The sequence below is a fragment of the Oncorhynchus tshawytscha genome, linkage group LG03 (genome assembly GCF_018296145.1).
Source record: "Oncorhynchus tshawytscha isolate Ot180627B linkage group LG03, Otsh_v2.0, whole genome shotgun sequence".
In the NCBI taxonomy this organism is placed as follows: Eukaryota; Metazoa; Chordata; class Actinopteri; order Salmoniformes; family Salmonidae; genus Oncorhynchus; species Oncorhynchus tshawytscha.
This window is the reverse complement of record NC_056431.1, coordinates 52,814,293-52,839,568: the sequence shown is the minus strand read 5'-3', so window position 1 is coordinate 52,839,568 and position 25,276 is coordinate 52,814,293. Positions and strand designations below refer to the sequence as shown.

The following is a 25,276-nucleotide window of genomic DNA, read 5'->3' as shown; positions in this document are numbered from 1 at the left end:
AAACAAATTAAAATATATTTTATCTTTGAGATTCTTCAAAGCAGCAACCCTTTGCCTTGACAGCTTTGCACACTCTTGGCATTCTCTCAACAAGTCACATGGAATGCATTTCAATTAACAGGTGTGCCTTGTTAAAAGTTAATTTGTGGAATTTATTTCCTTCTTAATAAGGAAAAGACAGTTAGTTGTGTTGTGACAAGGAAGTAGTCTTCACTATTATTCAACAATGTAGAATGTATTTTGGGGGGTTTGTATCATTTGATTTACACAACATACCTACCACTTTGAATATGCAAAATATTTTTTTTATTGTGAAACAAACAAGAAATAAGACCAAAAAATGAAAACTTGAGCGTGCATAACTATTCACCCCCCCAAAGTCAATACTTTGTAGAGCCACCTTTTGCAGCAATTACAGCTGCAAGTCTCTTGGGGTATGTCTCTATAAGCTTGGCACATCTAGCCACTGGGATTTCTGCCCATTCTTCAAGGCAAAACTGCTCCAGCTCCATCAAGTTGGATGGGTTCCGCTGGTGTACAGCAATCTGTCATACCACAGATTCTCAATTGGATTGAAGTCTGGGCTTTGACTAGGCCATTCCAAGACATTTAAATGTTTCCCCTTTAACCACTCAAGTGTTGCTTTAGCAGTATGCTTGGGATCATTGTCCTGCTGGAAGGTGAACCTCCGTCCCAGTCTCAAATCTCTGGAAGACTGAAGCAGGTTTACATCATGAATTTCCCTGTATTTATCATTATCCATCATTCCTTCAATTCTGACCGGTTTCCCAGTCCCTGCCAATGAAAAACATCCCCACAGCATGATGCTACAACCACGCTTCTCTGTGGGGACTGATGTTCTAGAGGGTGATGAGAGGTGCTGGGTTTGCACCAGACATAGCTTTTTCCTTGATGGCCAAAAAGCTACATTTTAGTCTCATCTAACCAGAGAACCTTCTTCCATATGTTTGGGGAGTCTCCTACATGCCGTTTGGCAAACACCAAACGTGTTTGCTCATTTTTTTCTTTAAGCAATGGCTGTTTTTCTGGCCACTCTTCCGTAAAGCCCAGCTCTGTGGAGTGTATGGCTTAAAGTGGTCCTATGGACAGATACTCCAATCTCCGCTGTGGAGCTTTGCATCTCCTTCAGGGTTATCTTTGGTCTCTTTGTTGCCTCTGATTAATGCCCTCCTTGCCTGGTCCATGAGTTTTGGTGGGCGGCCCTCTCTTGGCAGGTTTATTGTGGTGCCATATTCTTTCAGGTTTTTAATAATGGATTGAAATGGTGCTCCGTGGGATGTTCAAAGATTCAGATATTTTTTTTATAACCCAATGCTGATCTGTACTTCCCCACAACTTTGTCCCTGACCTGTTTGAAGAGCTCAGTGGTCTTCATGGTGCCGCTTGTTTGGTAGTGCCCCTTGCTTAGTTGTGTTGCAGACTCTGAGACCTTTCAGAACAGGTATATATATATATATTGACATTAGAGGTCGACTGATTAATCGGAATGGCCGATTATTTTTGGGCGCCGATTTGCCGATTTTTATTTTTTTAATACCTTTATTTAACAAGGCAAGTCAGTTCAGAACACATTCTTATTTTCAATGACTGCCTAGGAATGGTGGGTTAACTGCCTCGTTCAGGGGCAGAATGACAGATTTTCACCTTGTCTGCTCAGGGGACCCAATCTTGCAACCTTACAGACCTGCCTCTCTCTCGTTGCACTCCACAAGGAGACTGCCTGTTACTCAAATGCAGTAAGCCAGGATAAGTTGCTAGCTAGCATTAAACTTATCTTATAAAAACAATCAATCATAATCACTAGTTAACTACACATGGTTGATGATATTACTAGATATTATCTAGCATGTCCTGAGTTGCATATAATATGACTGAGCATACAAGTATCTAAGTATCTGACTGAGCGGTGGTAGGCAGAAGCATGCACGTAAACATTCATTCAAACAGCACTTTCGTGCGTTTTGCCAGCAGCTCTTCGTTGTGCGTCAAGCATTGCGCTGTTTATGACTTCAAGCCTATCAACTCCCGAGATGAGGCTGGTGTAACCGAAGTGAAATGGCTAGCTAGTAAGCATTTCAAACGTCACTTGCTCTGAGCCTTCTAGTAGTTGTTCCCCTTGCTCTGCATGGGTAACGCTGCTTCGAGGGTGGCTGTTGTTGTTTTACTGGTTCGAGCCCAGGGAGGGGCGAGGAGAGGGATGGAAGCTATACTGTTACACTGGAAATACTAAAGTGCCTGTAAGAACATCTAATAGTCAAAGGTTAATGAAATACAAATGGTATAGAGGGAAATAGTCCTATAATTCCTATGATAACTACAACCTAAAACTTCTTACCTGGGAATATTGAAGACTCATGTTAAAAGGAACCACCAGCTTTCATATGTTCTCATGTTCTGAGCAAGAAACTGAAGCGTTAGCTTTCTTACTCATTGCACTTTTACTTTCTTCTCCAACACTCTGTTTTTGCATTGTATAAACCAAATTGAACATGTTTCATTATTTACTTGAAGCTAAATAGATTTTATTTATGTATTATATTAAGTTAAAATAAGTGTTCATTCAGTATTGTTGTAATTGTCATTATTACAAATAAAAATATATATTTTTTAAAATCCTCAAATTAATCGGTATCGGCTTTTTTTTGGTCCTCCAATAATCGGTATCGGCGTTGAAAAATCATAATCGGTCGACCTCTACTTGAGATCATGTGACACTTAAATAAAGTCCACCTGTGTGCAATCTAACTAATTATGTGACTTCTGAAGGTAATTGGTTGTACCAGATCTTATTTAGGGGTTTCATAGCAAAGGGGGTGAATACATATGCACGCACCACTTTTCCATTTTTTTGAAACAAATCATTTTTAAAATTTCACTTCACCAATTTGGACTATTTTGTGTATGTTCATTACATGAAATCCCCCCAAAAAACAATATAGGAAAAACGCCAAGGTTGATGAATACTTTTACAAGGCACTGTAAATAGAATCCTTATGTAACAGCGGAAATTTGTTTGTTTTTGTTTATATTCTTTTAAATTACATTTTGAATCATGCTAAGTAGTCACAAGACCGACTGTATATAACCTAACCACTTCCACATTGCCAATAATTTATTTTTCATTTCCAGGATTTTTTCTGGATCAAAATGGGGCTTAGGTGGTGGCTGTGGCTGGGGGCATGGCAGTGGGTGTGGCCATTGGTGTGATTTTAAAGCTATTTTCCTGCAATTCTACACATTTTGCCATGGCTTATGCTATGCTTACAAAATCAATGACCAAAATACTCCTGAATGCATAATGTTTTGAATTATAGATTCTCCCTGACAGTCTAGCCTTTATTTTGGTAATTATGAGTTCTCAAAGAGGACCATATTTAAAAATATATAGGTCCATTATCTTTCCTGCATGCTTTATATTTAGTTTTTTTTTACTGTTTGGACATGGGTGGGCTGCCTAACAAAACAGTTAGGCAGCCCACCCAAGACTTTTCTATGCAAAAAACCCTGACTTCCAAAAAGAAAACACGTTTAATGCTTGGATGTCAGAGATCAGAAGGATTTCCATAACAGTCAGAGCCTGCTGAGCCAGAGCTGTTACCCCTGGGGTGGCCCACAACACAGCAACACTACACTGTGTTAGAGTAGAGAGGAAAAGGCTGGAGCTGGGGCTCAGGCTTGACATCAGGACACGGTTTGATGAATAGCTTCCTCATTCTAGTGACAGGCTAGTGAGCTGTGAGTATTCCAGCCGGCCGGGCCCAGCTCAGCCTTCTGGGGTAATTATAACAGATTAAAATATTCTTGATGGTTGTACTCTTGTGAAGAGTAGATGAGATTAGATCAGCCGAGCGAGAGCCGAGTGAGGAGGATGAAGACTTAAGGACATTAGACCAGGCCAATTAATAGTTACTTTGAACTCATCATTATCTTTAAAAAAAATCTTTCTGCTGATTTAAATGGCAATTGAATAATTGATAGTTACAATCATTGATACATGTGTAGTAATGAGGAGTAGTAAGCCTGACTTGAAACATCTACCTCATGCTGAGATAGATAACGTGATACTTAGTGCAAAATGTATTTGACAAAATGAGGGATGGAGCTATCATTTAGAGTAGAATTTTCATTATGAATTCATGGTAGTAGTAGCAGCATGGTTTATCTTAACTGTGGGCACATAATCTTGTAATTGCTAACAAAAAGTGCTACGATACAGGTATTACAAATAACAGCATTGTTTCTCTCACCAGCTCCATCTCCTCCACAAGTAGTGTTCTCGTCGCTGAAGTCCCCACAGTCGTTGTCCCCATCGCAGGCCCAGTGGTCTGGGATACACCTCCCACTGGAGCACTGGAACTGGGTGTTGGAGCAGGAGTGGACACAACCAACCTCGTCACTACCATCTCCACAGTCATCATCTAGGGATACAGAAGAAAAAGAGTAAGTGTGACTGACTAGGTTTGACTCCTGCATATCATTAAACTGTGTTAGCATGCTAAGCTAAAGCCTATGCATTAGCTTGGGGAGGTAACATAAGTCTTCACTTACAGGCAAGGTTATAGTACTCAGCGCATGGGTGTGGTTTTCCAAACCACTTTAGTTACATAAGGAGACAGTGGTTGATTTCAAAGTTGTGGGTTATATGAGGTTCATGAAATGTACAGTAGCTCAGTGTTTCTCAACTTCTGTCCTTGAGTATTCTGACGTCAAAGTTGCTCATCTTTATTGAATCTCTGTACAATCATACCAGATTCTCAAGGATGGTCGTTGAGGGAGAAACTGCTATAGGTTTTCAGTAGAAACGTACCTGAATCACAATGCCACTTGACACTGATGCATCTCCCATTGGAACAGCTGAACTGAGTGAGGGGCTCACAGGTCGGGAATGCTGTAGACACAAAGGCAGAGAGACAATCAACTATAGTTATCTATACCTCAAACCCATAGGGCCACATTCATTCTGAAAATACATTGTCTGAAACTCATTACAAACACTCCATTCCAAATCGAACTGTATTTATCACAGGCGCCGAATATAACTGTTGGAGACTTCGTTGTGACATGCTTGCTTACGAACCTTGCCCAACGATGCAGAGTTAAAAAATAATAATTAAAAATGAAATACAAAAGTATGGAGCTATATTCAGGGAGTACCAGTATCAGATCAATTCAGAGGTACAAGGTATTTGAGGTAGATATGTACATGAAGGCAGGGTAAAGTGACTAGGCATCCGAATAGATAATAATAAGAGTAAAATAAAGAACAGAGTAGCAGCAGCAAATGAAGAGTGTAAAAGTGTGTGTATGTACAGTATGTGTGTATTATGAATCCCCATTAGCTGCTGCCTATGTTTGTGTTGCTTCACAGTCCCCGCTGTTCCATAAGGTGTATATTTATTTGTTATTTAAATCTGATTCTAATGCTTGCATCAGTTACCTGATGTAGAATAGAGTTCCATGTAGTCATGGCTCTATGTAGTACTGTGCGCCTCCCATAGCCTGTTCTGGACTTGGGGACTGTGAAGAGACCCATGTCTTGTGTGGTATGCATGGGTGTCTAAGCTGTGTGCTAGTTGTTTAAACAGACATCTTGGTGTCTGTGTGTATGTGTGTTGTGTCGGTATGTGTGTGTTGTGTGTGCGCACATGTAGTGTATGTGAATGTGTGAGGGTTTTGTGTGGGAGTGAGTGTAGTGTGTGTGAGTGAGTATATGGAGTGTATATAAAGTCTAGTGAGTGTGCGTAGGGTCAGTGCAAGATTGAGTCAGTGCAGACAGTTTGGGTACCATTAATTGACTATTTAGCAGTCTGGCTATTTAGCAGTCTTATGGCTTCGAGGTAGAAGCCCTCGGATCCTATTGGTCCGAGAGCCGATGCTCCCGTACAGTTCGCCGGACGGTAGCAGAGTGAACAGTCTATGGCTTGGGTGGCTTGATTGTTTGGCAATTTTTCAGGCCTATGACGCCTACTGATATAGTGGTCCTGGATGGCGAACAGCCCAGTGATGTACTGGGCTGTTCGCACCACCCTCTGTAGCACTTTGCGGTCACAGGTGGTGAAATTGCCATACCAAGTGGTGATGCAGCCAGTCAAGATGCTCTCGAAGGTGCAGCTGTAGAACTTTGAGGATCTGAGGACCCATGACAAGTCTTTTCAGTAATGCCGTGCCCTCTTCACGACTTTGCGGGTGTGTGGACCATGTTAAGTCCATAGTGATGTGGACTCCAAGGAACTTGAAGCTCTTGACCCGCTCCACAACAGCCCCGTTGATGTGGATGGGGGCATGCACTCCCCTCTTTCTCCTATAGTCCTTCTCCTATAGTCCACAACGTTGAGGGATAAGTTGTTGTCCTGGCACCACACTGCTAAGTCTTTGACCTCCTCCCTGTAGGCTGATTCATCGCCGTTGATGATCAGGCCTACCACCATTGTGTAGTCAGCAAACTTGATGGTGTTGGAGTCATGAGCGGCCACGCAGTCGTGGGTGAACAAGGAGTACAGGAGGGGACTAAGCACACACCCCTGATGGGCCCCTGTGTTGAAGGTCAGCGTGGCGGAGGTGTTGTTGCCTACCCTTACCACATGGGGCCGGCCCGTCAGGAAGTCCAGGATCTAGTTGCAGAGGGAGGGGTTCAGAACCCTAGTCCTCACTACTCATCTTTTTGACTATATGTGTATTGCAGGCCAAAATAAATTACCTGCAGCAAGTTAAGAGCTACCGCAACACTGAATGTTATGATAGGCATATTTCCATGAATTTTCATGTGTTTAACGAATATGCTAATACTGGATACAATTGTGGCTGTTTTAAATGGCACCCTTAATTTGCATGCACCTTTTGGACAGGGCATTATGTATACTGTATGTGCGAGTGATGCTTGTTTTCAGGTAGAAAAGCTCATTTAGGACTCAATTGATCATAACTCATATTTAAGTCTGATCAATGAGACCTGCAAAAAAATACAGATTCAGGTTAACACGAAACATCTCATTAAATCGGAGACGGAAAGAACATGATTCATCCCCAGATGTTTTGGGTTAATCCACAATAATGTAGAGAAATAATGCCTCTGTGTTAGAAATGCTGCTTTAATCAATAAAAGAGAGTGGCAGCTACGTCAGTACAACAACAACACAGGCAGTTTTCCATTGGGAGTTTAGCGTAGCTCACCGCTCGGTGGAAAAACACACCACCTAAACTCACCAGCTAGTGCTGCTTTGACAGACAGTGTCTCTGCTACCTAACTGCTGAAAACCAATTAACACCATGGTAATTAACCAACATCTGCTCCTTACTTCTTCCAGTGTGGTCAAGAAGATACCATAGCTAACTTTCTCTAACTGCTGTTGATGGTGCTGGTGGCTAAATATTCCACCGCCTCAGAGTGCCAATGTGAATCTGCGCATATGCATGTGTCATACCCCTAAATACTTGTGATCTGCATTTGTATTCCCGTCACATTCAACCTAGTTTCAATTTCTGGTTATACAATTTTTGAGATATTTCCATTACAGGGCAGGAGCTTTATTAAACTCAGAGACTTAATTGTAATTGATTCTTTGGAATCCCTATTGCTACAGACACCTTGGGCGTTAGTTAGGAAACAGTGCATGTTCACCACGTGTATATATACACAAAAGTATGTCTAAACCCCTTCAAATTAGTGGATTAGGCTATTTCAGCCACACCCATTGCTTGCAGGTGTATAAAATTGAGAGCACAGCAACGGAATCTCCATAGACAAACATTAGCAGTAGAATGGCCTTAAAGAGCTCAGTGACTTTAAACTTGGCACCGTCATAGGATGCCACCTTTCCAACAAGTCAGTTTGGCAAATGTCTACCCTGATAGAGCTGTAAGTGCAGTAAGTGCTGTTATTGTGAAGTGGAAACGTCTAGGAGCAACAATGGCTTGATCGCGACGTGATGCTTCAGGTTTTAAAAACCCACCGTCGCTGCAGTGGAGAAAATTGAGCTTCCAGAGACTCTGTGGGAACTCCTACAGCGCAGTAATGCCTGAGGAACCTCAGACAACACTATGAGAGAGAATATGTTTTGCAGCGCAGCTTGATTATGACTGAATGAAGTCGAGCATGAACTTTAATTACAGCTTACACCCTGGCTGTTTGTGACTGTGTATTGAAGCAGCTTAGTAAGCACACAAAGGAGTCAGAGACGATACAACACTATGCAGGGCCTTGCACTGATCATCAGAGATTGCCATGTGCCATCTTTACCACAAACAGTGAAGAGGCAGGAGGTTTTAAAACCCTTTTAAAGGTGTTTTCCCAGTTTTTTTACGATCTGTAAGTAATTCAACTATTTCCACCTCACATCACTATATATGTAACTTACGGCCTGGAAAGCTCCCTCTGCATGAAAGTCACACAAAAGTATAGTTATGAGATTAGACTAGTGTACCAGAAAGATAACAAGTTACAGTATAGCCAGTTGAAATCAGGTACTATAAAAAGAAATATAAAAACAAAATAAACTGTTGGGTCATAAAAATGGCAAGCACTACAACTTAGTTTGGTATAAGTTTTGATACACTGTGTAATTCTGCCACACTAAAATGTATTTTTTTTTTAAAATGCTATAAGTGTTATTTCGCAGCATCATTCTAACTCCCCTTAATCAGTGAGTAAGAAGTGAATGCTCAGCTCCTGGCCCTGAGGACTCAAGGCTATTTAATAATGTAACTGCTAAAACTCACATGAATGAAACAAGCAATGTAAGAGAGACAACAAAGTATTCAAGGAACTAGTAAATTAAGAAATAGCTCTAAGGGAGATTTTTGTAGGAAAATTAGATTTAGGGAAAACAGCATGAAAACAGTGTCAGATAGATAGCAAGGACATCACAATAAATATATTCTTATTTCTACAAATAATAAGCACACTGGTACACTCATGCAACCCCTTCACAACTAAGACTATGCCAATTAGAAGGTAACCCAATAGCCTGCTCATTAATCATATTCAACAACCTTTGTTTGTTCAATTGGATATTGCATTTTACTTTTCAGAAATTAGCTAAGAACAAGCCTTTTTACTCCTTAAAAAGAGGAAAGCACTATATTTGAATAGAAATATAACCAAACGGCTGCTGTGCACTAGACAAGAACACACACTAAGAGTTCAGACAGCCAAGCTAGCATTCTGTTGTCTCACCAGGAGGCATATTTTGAAATACTTTTAAGGCTTCTCTGGTGTAGTTGGGTCACTAAAAGACTAGCTGTCTTTTCCACTGAACCATTTCCTCTGAGTTACACCTCACAGCGGTATGTCCTTTTCTTTTCCTCTCAAGGTTGGGGATGAGGTCAATAGAATCTTCAGATCTGACAGTGTCATCGTAAAAGTGGTCACATCTTCTTTGAAAGCCTCTCTTGGCGTTTAAAAACTCAGCACTGTCCTTCCTTTCCAAAAACATAAACTGCAGAGAGTGTTTGTTCTGATTTGGTCTACTAGGTCGTTTTAGTTTGAATAATCTTACAGGGCTGAAACCTAACTTGAGATACTCACCCTTAACGATCATACAATCAAAAACTGAGTTTATCGCCAGGATTCAGGGCCATATAATGCAGACTGAGAGTCTGACTCACCACAGGAGGAAGTCTCATCGGACATGTCCCCGCAGTCGTCGTCTCGGTCGCAGCGCCAGGCCTGGGGGATACAGCGTCCGTTCCGACAGGAGAACTGGTTGGGCTGACAGGCCTGGGCTGAGAAAGAGAAAGGCATGGAAGACAGCAGAGCATTTGTAATTCAATCACATGGGTGTTAAGTTAAAGCCAGACATGTTCAGCCCCCTATTGATCATTCAATCATATGGCATCTCAATGTCAGGCCTGTGGAGCTTAAGTTGATCTCTCCATGACAGATATATCACATATATCAAGTCTGCAGTAAACGAGCAGAGCCCTTTAAACTAACCTTTCAGTCACATACAGTGACACATTTTGTTGTTTTGGCTCTGTACTCCAGCACTTTGGATTTGAAATGATACAATGACTATGAGGTTAAAGTGCTAACTGTCAGCTTTAATCTGAGGGTATTTTCATCCCTATCGGGTGAACCGTTTAGAAATTACAGCATTTTCTATACATAGTCCCCCCATTTTTGGAGACCAAAAGTATTGGGACAAACTCCCTTATACACTACATGACCAACATGATCAAACATATGTGGACACCTGCTCATAGAACATCTCATTCCAAAATCATGGGCATTAATATGGAGTTGGTCCCCCTCTTTGCTGCTATAACAGCCTCCACTCTTTTGGGAAGGCTTTCCACTAGATGTTGGAACATTGCTGCAGGGACTTGCTTCCATTCAGCCACAATAGCATTAATGAGATCGGGCACTGATGTTGGGCAATTAGGCCTGGCTCGCAGTCGGCGTTCCAATTCATCCCATAGATATTAAATGGGGTTGAAGTCAGGGCTCTTTGCAGGCCAGTCAAGTTCTTCCAAACCGATCTCGACAAACCATTTCTGTGTGGACCTCAACCTCATTTAACAGGAAAGGGCCTTCCCCAAACTTGCCACAAAGTTGGAAGCACAGAATCGTCTAGATGCTGTAGCGTAAAGATTCCCCTTCACTGGAACTAAGGGGCCTAGCCCAAACCATGAAAAACAGCCCCTGACCATTATTCCTCCTCCACCAAACTTTACAGTTGGCACTATGCTTTGGGGCAGGTAGCGTTCTCCTGGCATCCGCCAAACCCAGATTCTTCCGTAGGCTGCCAGATGGTGAAGTGTGAAGCAGCCTCTGATTGGGAACTACACTCAGCCAAAACAAAGAAATAGAAAACATAGACTTTCCCACCCGAGTCACACCCTGACATAACAAAACATAGAGAATAATAAGGATCTCTAAGGTCAGGGTGTGACACTGTCCCAATACTTTTGGAGCTCACTGTATACTCAATGTCTGTGAACAGAGACAGACATGCAACGACAGCACAGCACCAGGACAGCACATGGGCAGTGTTCTCTTGGTGGTGCTGTGTGTGTAACATGCATGTCATTCTGATGACAAGGCAACATTTATCACCCATTGATTGATCCTGGAAGGCTCACAACTTTTAAGAGGCAAGGCTGGCAACTTGGCTGTTAGGTGTGAAGGGAAAAAAGCCACTATGGTATGGACAGACGTAAGTGATTCTGACAATAACTCAATAGCAGGAAAAGTTACCTTTTGAGAGTGCTAAACTTCTCTGATTCTGAGCTTTCACAGGAGATTGATCACACTGACTGTGGCTGCTGGCTTGTATAGTGTCGCAAGACATGACTAGGAATGTTTGACTACCCTGCTATTTGATGCTTTGATGTGCAGAAACCTTTCTGCGGAGGAAGTTGAAGTTGCTAGGGGGTAGAGGTTTGCATTCTTTAACTATACATAGTCCACTTGACTAAGTGAAGTGTACCACATCAATTTATTATCATAGCTTAGAAAATGCCAGTGACATACAGTATTCTACATAACACAATGCAATTGCCGGACTGCAGATCTGAGAAAAAGTTGAGGTATTGTATCAGTTACCTGAACATGTGGTGTTGGACTCATCCTCATTGTTCCCACAGTCATTAGTTCCGTCACACAGCCATCTCTTAGGGATGCAGCGATTATTGAGGCACTTGAACTGGTCTATGGGACAACTGTGGTTGGCTGAAATACACAGACACTCATATCATCTTAGCACCATTTCATTTGTGGGATGAAATTTGCCTGGTAAAGGACTTACAAACCTGACATTTACCGTTTCTGACTTGAAGAGTTCAGTACAAATGACAGACAGCAATGCGAAGCAGGAATTTGGGTCAGAATGTCTCAAATCTTGTTAGATAGAAGGCATGCAGACATTCCAGCAGGGCAGATAATAGATTTTGCAAATCTGATCATTCTGGCAGAAGATTACATTATAGTATATTTCATAGTGAGAAATGAGTCAGCATCCAAGCGTCTAACATGGTGTTTATCTTATTGATTCAATCAACAGCCAATTCTCTTCTGAGGAAAATAGATGGGGAAGAAAGGAGAGGAGTGGGCAATATTCACCAGCTTTGAATCATACAGTATCAATGACGTTTAGCGAGATAAAAGTTGATAGCAAGAAAGGACCAACTTATGCAACGTTGCATGGTAAGTGGTGTGTGTGAATGTTTGTGTGTGTATGTGTGCGTGTGTGTGCGGGACAGAGACAACAGACAGATAAATACACACAGCAGTTATGGGGCTCCTCGTCACTTCCATCCAGACAGTCATCATCTCCGTCACACTTCCATGACGCACGGATACAGCGATGGTTACGACACTGAAACTCATCGCTCTTACAGAGCTGTGGCTCCACCCCCCCTGATGACACTTAATTAACAGACATAACAGAGAAAAGGACTTTAATAACAGAAACAGACTTGAGCCAAATTAAACCACAGTGGAATTAATTCCATTGAAAAGTCAAGCATACAAAATAATCACAAAATATTTGTGAGAGAAAACCATGTTCATTTCTTAGCTTGTCTACAGTGCAATTGTACTACTCTGGCTAATTCACTTCATGGTTCTACTGTACCTAAGCAGGTGACATTGTTCTTCTCCAGGAGCTGGTTGTCAGCACAGGCACACACTCGGCCCCCTGGGATAGAGAGGCAGAGGGTACCGCATCCCCCATAATTCACTCTGCATGCATTGTCACCTGGAATTACAGAGTAGTACCATTATTTACAGGAAATCATATTCTTCTAAAGCATTATTATCGTATTTTGTCATGTTTCTCTTTTGATGTTCCGTCTGTCGTCGTCTCTCTCTCTATGAACAACGGAACAACAAGGTCAATGTGAACTGTGAAGAAACACACATAAAATATATCCTTAATACAAAAGCCATTTCCTGTTTGAGAAGGATGTGCCAGGTGGGTGCCACATCATCTATAACCACACGTCAAATGAATTATTGGGGACATTGTGGAGAGGAGCCATTTGACATTTTTATTCTTTCAGGAAAATAATTTGTCTTTTAGGACAAAGCCAACCGTTCTCGAGAGAGAAGAAACTGTCTTTGTGTGAAGAAACTGTCACTTATAAAGTTGAGGCATGGAGTCCATTGTTGGTTTTGTTTAGTGTAAGGTCCAAAGGCAATGCCTGAGCCAATGAGATAAAGGTTTCTGTTTTGTGAGAGCCAATCAGTAATACTCAGAGGACAGCAGGGACAATTAATCTCTTTGGTGACATGAGTTTTGGAGGAATGGCCAGCGAAATTCTTCTTTCCCCCATGCTGAGAATTAGAACTCATACTGCCAGCTGTATTCTCCATCACTCTTTCTCTGCATCACATCCTTGGCATACCACACTCCTACACCACTCTAACCAACTGTATTAAGAGGACTGGCCACCCCACATAGCCTATTCCATATTCCTCTCTAGGTTTCTTCCTAGGTTTTGGCCTTTCTAGGGAGCTTTTCATAGCCACCGTGCTTCTACACCTGCATTGCTTGCTGTTTGGGGTTTTAGGCTGGGTTTCTGTACAGTACTTTGAGATATCAGCTGATGTACGAAGGGCTATATAAATGAATTTGATTTGATATTATTTTGATGTGAAACAATAGAAATTATTACACAAATGAAAAACCCACAAGCAGTGAATAATCTCAAAATGCCCCATATCTTAATCCATTGATTACCAAGTAGATAATTAGTGTTGGTACTTTCTCTGTTTCTGAGAGGAGATGACAGTAATCACGCTTCCCCTTGCTCCACATGTACACAGTCGGGAACACTAAACAGTGATTCACCGACGCTTCGGCAGGATAACAAGGGTTCTACCTGCTGTGAGCAGGGCTGGCCCGCCTATTAGCCAGGCGGCAGATTGGCGAGGGCGGCATTTTCCGAGCTCAACTGACCAAGACGCACCTCCAACAACACATAAAACCTCACATAACTTTTCCCAAAAACAATTACTCTCACCCAGTGGTACAGAATATAGGCTATTTAGGTGAGCGCTGATTCCGCCCCGTGATAAAGAGTGCCCACTTTGTCAAAGGCAGGGGCACAAAATATTTCGCTTGTCCAGTGCACCAGGGTGCTGTTGGAGACACCGCTGCGGCGCTCTACCAACGTTCCGTAAGAAAATATCTAACAGCAATCATGTAGACTATAGCTGGTAGAAAGAGTATGTGCCATTTTCTGTAGCCTAACTTATGAAATTGTCACATTTTACATCATACACGTTTCGCCGATCAAATAGCCTAACCTAAATGGCGCCTAACGTAAACCGCGCCCAATCAAATAAAAAAGGAGCTTCGATGTGAATATGACACCATATCCTAAAAACAGGACCGGTCAAAGTTAAATGGACAATATGAAATGGAAAATCAGGTGACTCTCAAGTGCTGTCCAGGAGTTCCACCCCGTGGGCTAAATTGTCATGATAATCAGGGATTTCAAATAAAATGTATTTATAGATCCATTTTTACATCAGCAGATGTCACAAAGTGGTTATACAGAAAGCCAGCCTAAAACCCCAAACAGCAAGCAATGGTTTCAAGTTTGTATCCGTAAATTGATGATCATAGTGAAAAATAATATACTTATGGCATTTCCCGCTGTGTAAACACATTGATTCTCATTGCAAATAAGTTCAGGATATATATCCTGATAAAGTTGGACATAAATTGGAGATTTAAAAAAAGTTGGGTAGTTGATATTCAGAGCTTAAATAGCCAAAATCATTAGTCACAGGAATCAGGACTAACAAAGCCAATGCAACTGATGTTTTACAGACGGTAGGCCTACCAGATGGATGGGCATTCATAAAATTCAATTTCGGGCTGTCACTGTAGACCAGGGTTGCCCAAACTCGGTCCTAGCCGACAGTTTTTTTGCTTGATGATGAGTTTGTGAAACCCTACTGTAGGAAGGGTAAACACAGACTAATGGCGAGGTCTAGCAGTAAACACAGACTAACGGCGACGTCTAGCAGACATCTTTTTTTCTCTTCATTTTAGTGGTGCAGTCCGGACCGGACTTGATTTCCGGACCAAATCTGAACCAATCACAAATTTATTTTATAATCTTAACCAATGCCATTTAGTAAAATTATCATGTGGTTTTCATTATTGGACTCCTGTATTTTTTAAACAGATATTGATGTAGGCAGACATTGTAAACAGACATTGTAAAAAATAAAGGTTAAAACAAATCAAATAAATAAACATTCAAAGATGATTGAAAACCAGGAAGTGAATGTTAGCAAAACCGAAACTCCTTAATCACACATTTTCACTACTAATTGTGTGTAAAATGGGAAATTACAACTCTGTAAAATGTTGTTGACCTCTAAAACATCATTTTGGAATGATACAATTATGAAAATGTTATTATTTTATCATTTTAGGAAATATGCTCAATGCAATTTAGTCAAAGCTAGCTATTATGAACAATGGATAAATATTGTTATGTGATTTTTTTTGTCTGCAAGTAGGAAACATATTTTCATATTCATATCAGTATTTACTGTCTACCTGTTATCTTTAATATGTTTCATATCATTATTCAGTACAAGTCATTTTACAGGCATTATATGTAAGGGGTAATCAACGTCAATCAAGAGGCTATGCGTTCTATGGAAAATAATGAACGACGTGCAAGGTGTGTGCGCTAGCGGAGTGGGACTAACCTTCCATGGAGGTGCGTTATTTTCGAGAATGCATAGAGACCCGAGTTGATTATCCCTATACCATGGCTCTAATTTAACACATTTGCCACTGGAAATGTGTTCATTTGCAAGTAGAAATGTTCAACATCCACTGAAGTAGCTAGCAAGATTACTAAATAGCTACCGTTGTTGCCTTGGTAACCAAACAAACAGGCTTGCCAGTTTGGCTAACTAAACCATCAGTCCTAGTTTGCTATTTGGAAAATCGAATTCAACAATGCCCATAATGTTTTCAATTCAACTTTTGCGTTCAAAAGCAGATCAAACATAAAACATGTAATAATGAACTAAAGCTATTGAATTCTACCGTCCTGATATACTGTGCATTATAGGGAAATAATCCACGCCCTAGAATTCCCTTCAAGCCAATCAAAAATGACGATTCAACAACGCCATGGTATAATTAAGCATTAAGGCCCGAGGGGGTGTGGTATATGGCCAATACCACAAATCTCTGAGGTACCTTATTGCTATTATAAACTGGTTACCAAAGTAGTTTGAGCAGTAAAAATAAATGTTTAGTCTTACCCTTGGCATACGGTCTGATATACCATGGCTGTAAGACAATCAGAATTGTGGGCTCAAACAACCCAGTTTATAAGAAATATAAACAGTAAACACATTAATTTACATGTATTTGAAAATTCATATTTTGACACACAAATGTATCTTATTTTATTAATATTTCATATCAGTCCTCATTTAACCTGGCTTGTCTTCCATTATCAGTAACTGAAGCAGACATTCATGTTAATTAATGTATATATTTTTTTATGATGTAAAAAGTCTATGCAAATTCCAATACAAAATTAGTTTATCCTAATTGGGCAACACAACCCGCCGGTTGAGATGAGATGTTAGTGATGAGTTGTCTATCACATTTAAATGTATGCAAATAAAGACAATTAATTTATGCCTATATGTATAACTTTAAACCATCCCCTCGCCTGCACACATCAACAACAGTCACCCACGAAACTAAGCTAGACGTTTCACATCCGTTACATTCACCCCCCTTTTGACCTTCCTCCTTTTCTGCAGCAACCAGTGATCCGGGTCAACAGCATCAATGTAACAGTATAAATTTAGACCGTCCCCACGCCCATACCTGGGCGCGAACCAGGGACCCTCTGCACACATCAACAACAGTCACCCACAAAGCATCGTTACCCATCGCCGTCACCGTGACGTCAACGATTGGAACGTTATTTAGCGCGCATATAAATATTTTTCTGAAAGATAAAGGGTTACATATTCTGTTGCAATATTCAGTTAGCTCCTCTTTCATATATTAAATGGCGAAAAAAAAAAATATTGTGATGTAACGCTTACTTAATTGAGAATGTACAGTATGTGCAGTTGAAATTCAGCCATATAATCAATTCCCAAAAGATACGTATTTTCAGTGTCTGTAAATTACGTAATTTCAACTTTCATTCAGAACTGAACCTGATTTCAAAGTCTGGAAAATATGTATTTTCAACCAAAGACTCTAAAATCTGGTACATTTTGTTCTTAAGGAGAGTTGGAAGTTTCAACGTCCGGAAAATAAGTATTTCACTTTTCAGAACCTAAAATGAGCCTAACTTTAAAATCTGGAAAATAAGTATTTTAGACTATTCTAGTTTTGTGGGGGTATAGGAGGGTGGTCATTTTTTTGGTCTCACCTAGGTCGGCAGAATGGCCAGGACCGGACCTGGCTGTGAGGCCCTACAATTCTGCACCATCAACCAACTGCAACATGCATCTCTCTCTTCTTCTATCTATGAATCTACCCACAACAGGAACATATCATCATCCACCACACAGACAGCAGGCAGCACTATGTTGAGTCAGTCTTTCATTTCCATAGAGTAGAAATCAAAGTAAAATTGCTGCCACTGTCAATTTATGCAACATCTTACGCAAGCCATGAAATGTCACTACACAAAATACCCCATAATGTCAAAGTAGACTTGTGTTTTTCAAAAATGTTACCAATTAATTAATAATGAAAAGCTGAAATGTCTTGAGTCAGTAAGTCACCCCTTTGTTATGGCAAGCCTAAATAAATTCAGGAGTAAAAATTAGCTTAAAACCTTGTCACGTGTGAGTTCCAAATTATCTCTAACGGTCGCCCATTACGAGTGTGATGTCAGAATGCATTCACTGTTCCAAAATGTGATTGTTCTGACTGATGTCTTGAGATGTTGCTTCAATATATCCACATAATTTTCCTGCCTCATGATGCCATCTATTTTGTGAAGTGCACCAGTCCCTCCTGCAGCAAAGAACCCAAACAACATGATGCTGCCACCCCTGTGCTTTACAGTTGGGATGGTGTTCTTTGGCTTGCAATCCACGCCCTTTTTCCTCCAACCATAATGATGGTCATTATGGCCAAACAGTTCAATTTTTGTTTCATCAGACCAGAGGACATTTCTCCAAAAAGTACGATCTTTATCCCCATGTGCCGTTGCAAACCGTAGTCTGGCTTTTTAACGGTTTGGAGCAGTGGCTTCTTCCTTGCTGAGCGGCCTTTCAGGTTATGTCAATATAGGACTCATTTTACTGTGAATATAGATACTTTTGTAGCAGTTTCCTCCAGCATCTTCACAAGGCCCTTTGCTGTTGTTCTGGGATTGATTTGCACTTTTCGCACCAAAGTACTTTCATCTCTAGGAGACAGAACACGTCTCTTTCCTGGGTGGTATGACGGCTGCATGGTCCCATGGTGTTTATACTTGCGTACTACTGTTTGTACAGATGAACGTGGTACCTTCAGGCGTTTGGAAATTGCTGCCAAGGATGAACCAGACTTCTGGAGGTCTACAATTATTTTTCTGAGGTCTTGGCTGATTTCTTTTGATTTTTTGGTGTGTTTGGGCCATATTAATTTGTTGTTGATGTGGACATCAAGGAATTTGAAGCTCTCAACCTGCTCCACTACAGTCCCGTCGATAAGAATGGGGACATGCTCGGTGCTCCTTTTCCTGTAGTCCACAATCATCTCCTTAGTCTTGGTTACATTGAGGGATAGGTTGTTATTCTAGCACCACCCGGACAGGTCTCTGACCTCCTCCCTATAGGCTGTCTCGTCGTTGTCGGTGATCGACGGTGGGGGTGCTTTGCACACTTAACCAGCATGGCTACCACAGCATTCAGCAGTAATACGTCACCCCATCTGGTTTGCGCTTAGTGGGACTATCATTTGTTCAACAGGAGATTGACCCAAAACACACCTCCAGGCTGTGTAAGGGCTATTTGACCAAGGAGAGTGATGGAGAGCTGCATCAGATGACCGGGCCTCCACAATCACCCGACCTGGGCCAACAAGTGCTCAGATTATGTGGTAACTCCTTCAATTTTGTTGGAAAAGCATTCCCCATGAAGCTGGTTGAGAGAATTCCTAGAGTGTGCAAAGCTGTCATCAAGGCAAAGGGTGGGTACTTTAAAGAATCTCTAAAATAAAATATATTTTTGACTTGTTGAACACTTTTTGGGTTACTACATGATTCCAAATGTGTTATTAAATAGTTTTACTGTCTTCACTATTATTCTACAATGTAGAAAATAGTAAAAATAGAGAAAAACCCTTGAATGAGTAGGTGTGTCCAAACCTTTGACTGGTACTGTATGTATTGAGCATAATGTATTTTCTGTTCTATTCACATTTTCAAGTACTGGTGACAAATCATGAATTCCGATTCTTGCATTGATTGTAATGGACACATGATGTGTGTAAAATAATTGTATGTTATTAATTACACTCCGGGTGGTGTATCAATACACCCAGTCACTACAAAGATACAGACGTCCTTCCTAACTCAGTTGCCGGAGAGGAAGGAAACCGCTCAGGAATTTCACCATGAGACCAATTGTGACTTTAAAACAGTTAAAGAGTTTAATGGCTGTGATAAGAGAAAACTTAGGGTGGATCAACTTAGGATGGATCAAGAACATTGTAGTTACTTCACAATAATAACCTAATTGACCGAGTGAAATGTAGAAAACAGCATTTCAAAAGTTGCTACTTTAGTCCGAATCGAGGCAGTCGGTCACATATTTTATGATGTGTGTAAAATATCATTTTGAAGGTTGTACTGATTATGATGACCTAATGCTTAGCTACACCCTCTTAAGCCTTAACCCCACCCAACTCTTTAAGGATTCACATGTGAGGCCATGTAGTTAACACACACCATATAAAAGAAAATATTTTTCTTTTGTCTCATTCACAGGATACAGAAGGTGTACAATGCCTTCGTAAAATATTCAGACCTCTTGACTTTTTCACATTTTGTTAGGTTACAGTCATATTCTAAAATTGATTAAATAGTTTTTCTTCCTCATCAATCTACACATAATACTCCATAATGACAAATCAAAAACAGGTTTTTAGAAATCTTTGCTAATTTAGAAAAAATTAAGAACTGAAATATTTGATTTACATACAGTTGAAGTTGGAAGTTTACATACACTGAGCTCTGTCAGAGTGACCATCGGGTTCTTGGTCACCTCTCTGACCAAGGCCCTTCTCCCCTGATTACTCAGTTTGGCCGGGTGGCCAGCTCTAGGAAGAGTCTTGGTGGGCCAGAACTTCTTCCATTTAAGAATGATGGAGGCCACTGTGTTCTTGGGGACCTTCGATGCTGCAGAAATGTTTTGGTACCCTTCCCCAGATCTGAGCCTCGACACAATCCTGTCTCTGAGCTCTACGGACAATTCCTTCGACCTCATTGCTTGGTTTTTGCTCTTACATGCACTGTCAACTGTGGGACCTTATACAGACAGATGCGTGCCTTTCAAAAATCATGTCCAATGAATTGAATGTACCACAGGTGGACTCCAATCAAGTTATAGAAACATCTCTAGGATGATAAATGGAGGGGAATGCACTGTACATTTAAGATGCCATAGTACTGTAGATAGATGGTAAGACTTTCATTGAATGTTACTACATACAGTATATAAGCATTCATAACTTGTTGCATAAAGCTACACATCTGGGCTACCCATAGACTACATAGTGATAGTAGGGGAGGTTTTGTGCTAAGTTGTAGGAACAGGTATACAAGATCCATAGACTCCATTCTCTGAAGGTAATCTTTATTTATTGGGGATGGTAGAAGGGGAAGTAAAAGCAGACAAACCTTGCTGACTCTGACCATCATACACACGCAGGCCAAAGAGAGGAGGCCTCTCGCTTCTCAGTAGAGTAACGTCCCCAGAGGTAAGATCCAGCTGGAAAACAGATGCGTTCATGTACTCCGTCCAGAAGATGGAGTTCCGGTAGTGAGAAATTCCAAACGGGTGGTTCAACTGTTTGCCGTTGTACACAACCTGGATGAGAAATCAGACACCAGTTATCAAAGAACACAACCTGTACACCAGTACTCAAAGACCTGAGATAGTAGAGGTAAGGCAATCCAGAGAAATGGCAGAGATAAATATGGCAATTTTAGAAGACTATAATGGTGACATCCCAGCAGGCAAAGCTGGTTGAAAAGACATCATTATCTGTCTGTAATGACATCATTTCAACCAGTTTTGCCCTGGAATCCAGCTCCACTCACCTGTCTGCCAGTGCCATTGAGGTGAATCTTCTCTATGTGATCGTAGTAGGCATCACACCAGTACATGGTGCTGGTCCCATGGTCCAATGTGAGGCCGTTGGGCCACAGCATGTTAGACGTGACAAATATCCGTCTGTTAGAGCCATCCATCCACGCTTTTTCTATTCTTCCTATACTGTCATTGACTTCATCTTCCTCCCAGTCCGTCCAGTACATCCAACTGAAATACACAAACAAAATAGATTTCTTACAATTGAGTAAATATAAAAACTAACAATGAACCATGCCAATCGGGGACTAAATCTGTTTTGCAAACATACAGTGCCTTGAGAAAGTATTCATACCCCTTAACTTATTCCATATTTTGTTGTGGTACAGCCTGAATTTAAAAAAAAACATTTACAGTTGAAGTCGGACGTTTACATACACTTAGATTTGAGTCATTAAAACTTGTTTTTCAACCACTCCACAAATTTATTGTTAACAAACTACAGTTTTGGCAAATCGGTTAGGACATCTACTTTATGCATGACACAAGTAAGTTTTCCAACAATTGTTTACAGACAGATTATTTCACTTATAATTCACTGTATCACAATTCCAGTGGGTCAGAAGTTTACATACACTAAGTTGACTGTGCCTTTGAACAGCTTGGAAAATTCCAGAAAATTATGTCATTGCTTTAGAAGCTTCTGATAGGCTAATTGACATAATTAAAGGTCAATTGGAGGTGTACCTGTGGATGTATTTCAAGGCCCACCTTCAAACTCTGTGCCTCTTTGCTTGATATTATGGGAAAATCAAAAGAAATCAGCCAAGACCTCAGAAATAATTGTAGACCTCCACAAGCCTGGTTCATCCTTGGGAGCAATTTCCAAACACCTGAAGGTACCACGCTCATCTGTACAAACAATAGTACGGAAGTATAAGCATAAGTATAAGTAAGTATAAGTATAAGTATAAGTATAAGTATAAGCACCATGGGATCACGCAGCTGTCATACCGCTCAGGAAGGAGACGCGTTCTGTCTCCTAGAGATGAACGTACTCTGGTGCAAAAAGTGCAAATCACTCCCAGAACAACAGCAAAAGGTCCTTGTGAAGATGCTGGAGGAAACAAGTACAAAAGTATCTATATCCACAGTAAAACGAGTCCTATATTGACATAACCTGAAAGGCCACTCGGCAAGGAAGAAGCCACTGCTCCAAAACCGCCATAAAAAAGCCAGACTACGGTTTGCAGCTGCATATGGAGAAAAGTCCTCTGGTCTGATGAAACAAAAATAGAACTGTTTGGCCATAATGACGATCTTTATGTTTGGAGGAAAAAGGGGGAGGCTTGCAAGCCGAAGAACACCATCCCAACCATGAAGCACGGGGGTGGCAGCATCTTGTTTTGGGGGTGCTTTGCTTCAAAAGGGACGGGTGCACTTCACAAAATAGATGGCTTCATGAGGTAGGAAAATTATGTGGATATATTGAAGCAACATCTCAAGACATCAGTTAAAGCTTGGTCGCAAATGGGTCTTCCAAATGAACAATGACCCCAAGCATACTTCCAAAGTTGTGGCAAAATGGCTTAAGGACAAAAAAATCAAGGTATTGGAGTGGCCATCACAAAGCTCTGACCTCAATCCCATAGAAAATGTGTGGGCAGAACTGAAAAAGCGTGTGTGAGCAAGGAGGCCTACAAACCTGACTCAGTTACACCAGCTCTGTCAGCAGGAATGGGCCAAAATTCACCCAACTTATTGTGGGAAGCTTGTGGAAGGCTACCCGAAAAGTTTGACCCAAGTTAAACATTTTAAAGGCAATGCTACCAAATGCTAATTACGTTTTTGTAACTTTCTGACCCACTGGGAATGTGATGAAAGAAATAAAAGCTGAAATAAATCATTCTCTTCTACTATTATTCTGACATTTCACATTCTTAAAATAAAGTGGCAATCCTAACTGACCAAAGGCAAGGAATTTTTGCAATGATTAAATGTCGGGAATTGTGAAAAACAGAGTTTAAATATATTTGGCTGAGGTGTATGTAAACTTCCGACTTCAACTGTATTTATTTCACCTTTATTTAACCAGGTAGTCTAGTTGAGAACAAGTTCTCATTTACAACTGTGACCTGGCCAAGATAAAGCAAAGCAGTGAGACACAAACAACAACACAGAGTTACACATGGAATAAACAAACATGTAGTCAACAACACTGTACAAAAAGTCTATATACAGTTTGTGCAAATGAGGTAGGATAAGGGAGGTAAGGCAATAAATAGGCCATAATGGCGAAATAATTACAATATAGCAATTAAACACTGGAGAGATAGATGTGCAGGTGGAGATACTGGGGTGCGAAGGAGCAAAATAAATAAATAAAATAACAGTATGGGGGATGAGGTAGCTGGATGGGCTATATGCAGATGGGCTATGTACAGGTGCAGTGATCTGTGAGCTGCTCTGACAGCTGGTGCTTAAAGTTAGTGAGGGAGATGTGAGTCTCCAGCTTCAGTGATTTTTGCAGTTCGTTCCAGTCATTGGCAGCAGAGAACTGGAAGGAAAGGCATCCAAAGGAGGAATTGGCTTTGGGGGTGACCAGTGAGATAAACCTGCTGGAGCGCGTGCTACGGGTTTACCTAACAAAGAATTGTAGATGACCTGGAGCAAGTGGGTTTGGCGATGAATATGAAGTGAGGGCCAGCCAACGAGAGCATACAGGTCGCAGTGGTGGGTAGTATATGAGGCTTTGGTGACAAACGGATAGAATCCAACTGTTCCAACTGTTAGAATCACATTTGGCAGCGGTTACAGCTGTGAGTCTTTCTGGGTAAGTCTCTAAGAACTTTGCTCAGCTAGATTGAATAACATTGACACACTATTATTTTTTAAATTATTCAAGCTCTGTCAAGTTGGTTGTTGATCATTGCAAGACAGCCATTTTCAAGTCTTGCCATAGATGTTCAAGATGATTTAAGTCAAAACTGTTACGAGGCCACTCAGGAACATTCAACATCATCTTGGTAAACAACTCCAGTGTATATTTGGCCTAGTGTTTTAGGTTACTGTCAGCTGAAAGATTAATTTGTCTCCCAGTGTCTGTTGGAAAGTAGACTGAACCAGGTTTTCCTCTAGGATTTTGCCTGTGCTTAGCTCTATTCCGTTTCTTTTTATCCCAAAAAACTCCCTAGTCCTTGCCTGATGACAAGTATACCCATAGCATGATGCAGCCACAACTATGCTTGAAAATATCAAGAGTGGTACTCAGTGATGTGTTGTGTTGGATTTGCCCCAAACATAACACTTTGTATTCAGGACATAAAGTACATCTCGTTGCCAAGTTTTTTGCAGTTTTACTTTAGTGCCTTTTGTTCAAACAGGGTGTTTGTTTCGGGAATATATTTATTCCGTACAGGCTTCATTCTTTTCATTCTGTCATTTAGGTTAGTATTGTGACGTAACTACAATGGTGTTGATCCATCCTCAGTGTTTTCTCCTATCACAGCCATTAAACTCTGTAACTGTTTTAAACTCACCAATGGCCTCGTGGTGAAACAGAGTTAGGAAGGACACCTGTATCTTTGTAGTGACTGGATGTGTTGATACACCCTCCAAAGTGTAATTAATAACTTAACCATGTCCAAAATGGGATTTTCAATGTATATAAACCTCCCTGGTCTTTGTGGTTGAATATGCTTGAATTCACTGCTCGACTGGGGTACCATACTGTTATGACGTTGGCCTGGGGGGTAGGTTTATGACAGTCATAAATACCTCTTTCCCCCTTGTTCCTCTCTCTACCCTACTGAGGTTACAGTAAAACCCTTGGTTAACATAGAGATTCTGGGAACATCAGAAGATGGGGGGAAATGAACTATATTCCGGTAATGCGTCCAATTGAACATATGCGGTGGTACTTAATGAATATGATGTCAGTTCGGTTGTCATCTGAGACATTCTCATCAATGATAAGATGACAAACTCTACAGTGGAAAG

The 25,276-nt window shown here is 40.9% G+C and overlaps 1 protein-coding gene across 1 annotated transcript in view; it reads right to left on the bottom strand.

Moving 5' to 3' along the window:
• Nucleotides 1–25,276, bottom strand: part of lrp1bb (low density lipoprotein receptor-related protein 1Bb) — a gene marked incomplete at its 5' end in the record, with an annotated part of 288,348 nt that overhangs the window by 159,554 nt on the left and 103,518 nt on the right. The window contains 8 exons of the mRNA XM_042319665.1: nucleotides 4,269–4,439; nucleotides 4,829–4,909; nucleotides 9,625–9,741; nucleotides 11,564–11,689; nucleotides 12,245–12,385; nucleotides 12,594–12,716; nucleotides 20,866–21,055; nucleotides 21,289–21,508. Coding sequence (XP_042175599.1) covers nucleotides 4,269–4,439; nucleotides 4,829–4,909; nucleotides 9,625–9,741; nucleotides 11,564–11,689; nucleotides 12,245–12,385; nucleotides 12,594–12,716; nucleotides 20,866–21,055; nucleotides 21,289–21,508 — 1,169 coding nt within the window. The remainder of the gene's footprint in view (nucleotides 1–4,268; nucleotides 4,440–4,828; nucleotides 4,910–9,624; nucleotides 9,742–11,563; nucleotides 11,690–12,244; nucleotides 12,386–12,593; nucleotides 12,717–20,865; nucleotides 21,056–21,288; nucleotides 21,509–25,276) is intronic.